The sequence below is a fragment of the Schistosoma mansoni genome, assembly GCF_000237925.1.
Source record: "Schistosoma mansoni, WGS project CABG00000000 data, supercontig 0176, strain Puerto Rico, whole genome shotgun sequence".
Lineage (NCBI taxonomy): Eukaryota > Metazoa > Platyhelminthes > Trematoda > Strigeidida > Schistosomatidae > Schistosoma > Schistosoma mansoni.
The window spans coordinates 5122-9517 of NW_017386060.1; the positions used below are offsets into that span (position 1 = coordinate 5122).

General features: G+C 35.5%; 1 protein-coding gene across 1 annotated transcript; it reads right to left on the reverse strand.

Moving 5' to 3' along the window:
- Positions 1 to 1135: 1135 nt before the first annotated feature.
- Smp_190210 (hypothetical protein) lies at positions 1136 to 1342 on the reverse strand (the record flags this gene model as incomplete). Its single annotated transcript, XM_018796031.1, has 1 exon — positions 1136 to 1342. The coding sequence occupies one exon, from the start codon at positions 1340 to 1342 to the stop codon at positions 1136 to 1138; it is 207 nt and encodes a 68-aa protein (XP_018646899.1).
- Between the last annotated feature and the right edge of the window lie 3054 nt (positions 1343 to 4396).

Below are 4396 nucleotides of genomic sequence, written 5' to 3' on the forward strand. Positions count from 1 at the left end.
ACAAAACTCCATAAAAATCACCCATCCGAGCTGCAAATCATCTCTCCACCATCTCAAAATGAATGAATTAAATATTTATTGTCTTTTTTATTATTTAATGAATGAATGTTTTTAGGTAAGAAATAGTTTATGGTTAAGTCAAACTATAAGAGGAGGGTAAGGTAATCAGGAGAGAGAAAGGCCATTCAAGGTCATGTCGTATACACAGTGACGTAATGTTGTTTATCGAATCTATTCTACAGATTATAAGCTTTTGTTTGATGTATGATTCACTGACGTAGCCTATCCTGTTCCAACGCTATTGTAATGTAAACGTGTAGAGGATTAATTCCTCTATATCCGACTCCAATAAATAAATAATATCCCGCTAACTGAATATTTACTGCAGGCTAAATCTCCTAGTAGAATTACGGGTTTACTCGAGATTTATTCTAAAGCCTGAACACCAGTTATAGAGATAGTTTACTGTTGAAGCTCGGTAAAATCCGCAAGCGTACAGATAGCAAGCACACAGGGAAAACAAGTATATGTGTGTGTGGTTTAAAAGTCCATATGTATTTATGAGTGTTAATGGTTGTGGATAAATTATTGATTGTCTTTGTTCACAACCAATGAGAGAACAGATTAAGGATTGATGTGCAGACACATGCGCTCAATCAGACTCACACACAAATTTACAAAGTGGATTAATGTTAGGATTACAGAGAGCACACAAAAAAATACAGTAGTTGCATGGGCTTGCTACAAACGTAATCTTTAGTACTCTATTTTTTAATCTAATCCCCAGTTTTGGACATAATTGTATTTTTCTAATTAATGTATGTTGTGGTTAGGTCAGTCTCTCTAGCAAAAGCAGTTGATCTCACATTCAAACTCAAGTATATTAGGCTCAAGTTTAGGCCAGTCAGCCTATCGTGTCAAGGTATTAATGCACATTAGACAAGTTATCCTCTGCACGAGATTTGGTAGACAGTTCAAGGACGTAACAGCATCTTATCCAGGTCTCTTAAGTTGTTTCCGTAATTTCACACAATTCACTTTCGATCACTGAAAGTAAGTGTGTTCGTTTATGGGACGCTAGCCTAGTTACAATAACATATAAAGCAATTAATGAACAATGTAGGATTTATTCAGTTTAAACTAACCTAGGTTCAGATGTTAAATTTAAAGAGAACGAGGTTGAGAGCCACACATCTGTACCATACGTAAGTATAGTTACATTTGTAATATTAAGAGCTGCAGTGCCATTCACAATTCTGTTGATCCAGTATGTGAAGAATGAACAACGTCTTTCAAACGGACACATATTGGACAAAAATTCAAACGGTCCTCCAGTACACATTTGTTTATAAATATCAGTGGCACTTGGAGAACTTAAAGCACAAGTACTTGAGATAGCTGTAGTAAATGCCTGTGTTGAAAAAATATCAAGACTGAAATTACCATGTTGTATGGAAAGAGTTTTACAATTCACAAAAGATGTTTCCTAATTCCGAATTCAAAAATTGCTTGGTGAAATCACAGATTAATATACATTACATTATTAATACGTTTCACAGCTTATTATCTGGAAAAGAAAAACTACATGCACAACATGTTTAATTTTAACAAAAACATAGGCTTTAATGCATTCATAGATATACATTCAACTAATCTTTCAGATCAACATAAATGTAAATGTCTACATACATACTTACGCCTGTTACATCTCATGGAGTTGTATGAGCCACCCACCAGCATTCTCCATCCAACACTGTCCTGGACAATCCTTTCCAACTCTTTCTAGTCGCTATTCATCCTTTTCATATCTGCTTCCAATTCCCGATACAGTGTGTTCATTGGCCTTCCTCTTCTCCGCTTCCCTTCACCATCACAAGTTCGCACTCGCCTCGTGATGCAGTTTGACGGTTTACTCAATGTGTGTCCTATCCACTTCCAACGTCTTTTCCTAATTTCCTTCTCAACTGAAACCTGGTTTGTTCTCTTCCACAGTAGGACTGTTGCTGATGGTATCCTGTGAACGGACATTCAGTATGTTGCATAGAAAATCGTTTAGAAATACCTATATCATTTTCGGTGATGTTTGTAATAGTTATCCATGTTTCAGCTTCGTACAATAGAACTGTCTTGAATTTCGTATTGAAGATTGTGACTTTGATGTTGGTTGAGAGTTATTTTGAGTTGTGTATGTTCTTCAATTGTAGGAATGCTATCCTTGCTTTACCAATCCTCTCATTTACGTCTGCATTACATCCTACACGTTCATCGATGATGCTTCCCAGGATAAATGTCAACTATTTACAATTAATTAAAATCACCAACTGATCGATGTTAGACGACCGCTGAAAAACTTAAAGCTATGGACGACCGTTTCATCCAGGTATGCGACTCCTCAGCAGTGCGTATCCACGATCCTGCACGCAGGATTAATGTCGAACTTCAAACAATATACAATGTTGCGCGAACATCTTCCACTGTCTTCGTTGGGTAACAATCTCACACTCAACACGGTTAGACATTAATACTGTCGGACGCCTGCTCGAAGGTTTAGAGCATAAGTTCGAGTTCCACGTGCGAGGTCGTGGATACGCACTAATGAGGAATACCAAACTAGGACGAAAAGGTTGTCCAGTGCTTACACGTTTCCAATTGTAGTCTAACATCGAGCGGTTAATGATCTCAATAAAAACTCTACAATCTCCACGACTTTATGCTGATATTCACATTTAGTTGGGAAATAATGTCATGTTTTCTAGCAAATAAATCCTAATTAAAACCACCTTTCAAACCAATGAAAATTATGTGAAATTTTGGTTACTATCTCACTAATGAACTTAAGATAATGAATCATTTTTCATGGTCATTTTCGTAAAGTATGTCCTCTAGAACTTGAAAACTGTTTTCACATCATTCTTCACGTATAAACAGCTTACATTTTTCCAATTTCTCTCTTTGATTTCGTTTGCTTTCATGAACTCGTTAGTATTGTAGTAATTTATGTCAGAAACGTGCTATGTATGATAGAACACTTCCATTTGATGCAAAAACTGTTATTGGAGATTATGAATTATTGCGAAGATGACAAATTACGTCCTTATCACTTTATTAAAGATCTTGAAGGTACATGAAATAAGTAAACTTCTGTTTCCCTGAAGTGATACTTGGTAATGTTCTGATGGACTGACTTAATCATCATATTATAGAAGATCAGATAACTAGTTTGAATTTAGTTATGTCTATTATCAGTTAAAGTCCATTCAGCCCACTTTATAGAATGTTATATTTATTTCATTCACGGTTTTCAAGTAGTGGCTTTCAGAGGAACCCAAAACTATGTCACATCAGTGTTTCATATGAACTATTCGTCTAATTTTGATGTCATTCATCATGCAAATACGGTCAATCTCATAGAATAACCCTGGGCAGTAACTATAGAAACCGAAAATCGAACCTTGCCAAAGAAATGTTTCAGCAATTTCTCCTTCAACGAACAAGTATATCAAAGCAACATAGACTAATTCTCTCTGCTTCACAAAATTAGTGAACTGATTTTATGAAGTAATAACTTTTATGATGCAATATTCTCTTTTTCTCGTTTTTCCTATGATTGTGGTATGATCCACATATTTTTAACTGAGGCATCGGTTAGGTTTTGGACACCTACTGTTAAAATGCTATTTCGCAGTCTCATAAATGTATAATAATAGAAACACCATTCAGCTGTCAATAGTACTCACCCACCCCAAACATGAATTAGTCTTTATTACTTTGTGATCACTGAATAGGGACACTGTTGACGATTATTATAATGGATTACTGGAATTAGGAAATAACAAGTGTTTAGTACTAACTTAAATAGGCAGAAGTTCTATTGTTTCATTGATTAGTCAGCCCGAGTACTTACGGAAAATGATGATGATTCTGGAAGATCAGATAATATTCGTAAACCATTTATTACACCAATATCTTATCACTGTGACAGTACCGAATTTTCATCACTAGAACAGCAGTAAAAACCTTAGACACTTTTTCAAAAAAAAACCTAGTGGTAGGACGACATACAAATGGAGTGGATTGTTTACGTGAGGGTCGATATATGTTAAACTACTGGAGCCAAACTTCTTCATGAGTAACTATTCCTGTTACAATTTAGTTCACTGGTTAGGAAACTAGATGAAAAACACTTGATTGACAACTGATCGTGTACAGTTTGAAGGACAGTCTCAGGTTTCCGGAAGTAACAAATTCAATTAATATATAAAACATTCCAAACTTCTGACGCATCGTTAAGATCTACTAACACTTTTTCATGTGGTATTGTTCGCTTGAACATTTCCATTGATATTTAGGACTGCAATTGATTAGTCTCTTATTGACATATGTGCATTCTGTACGG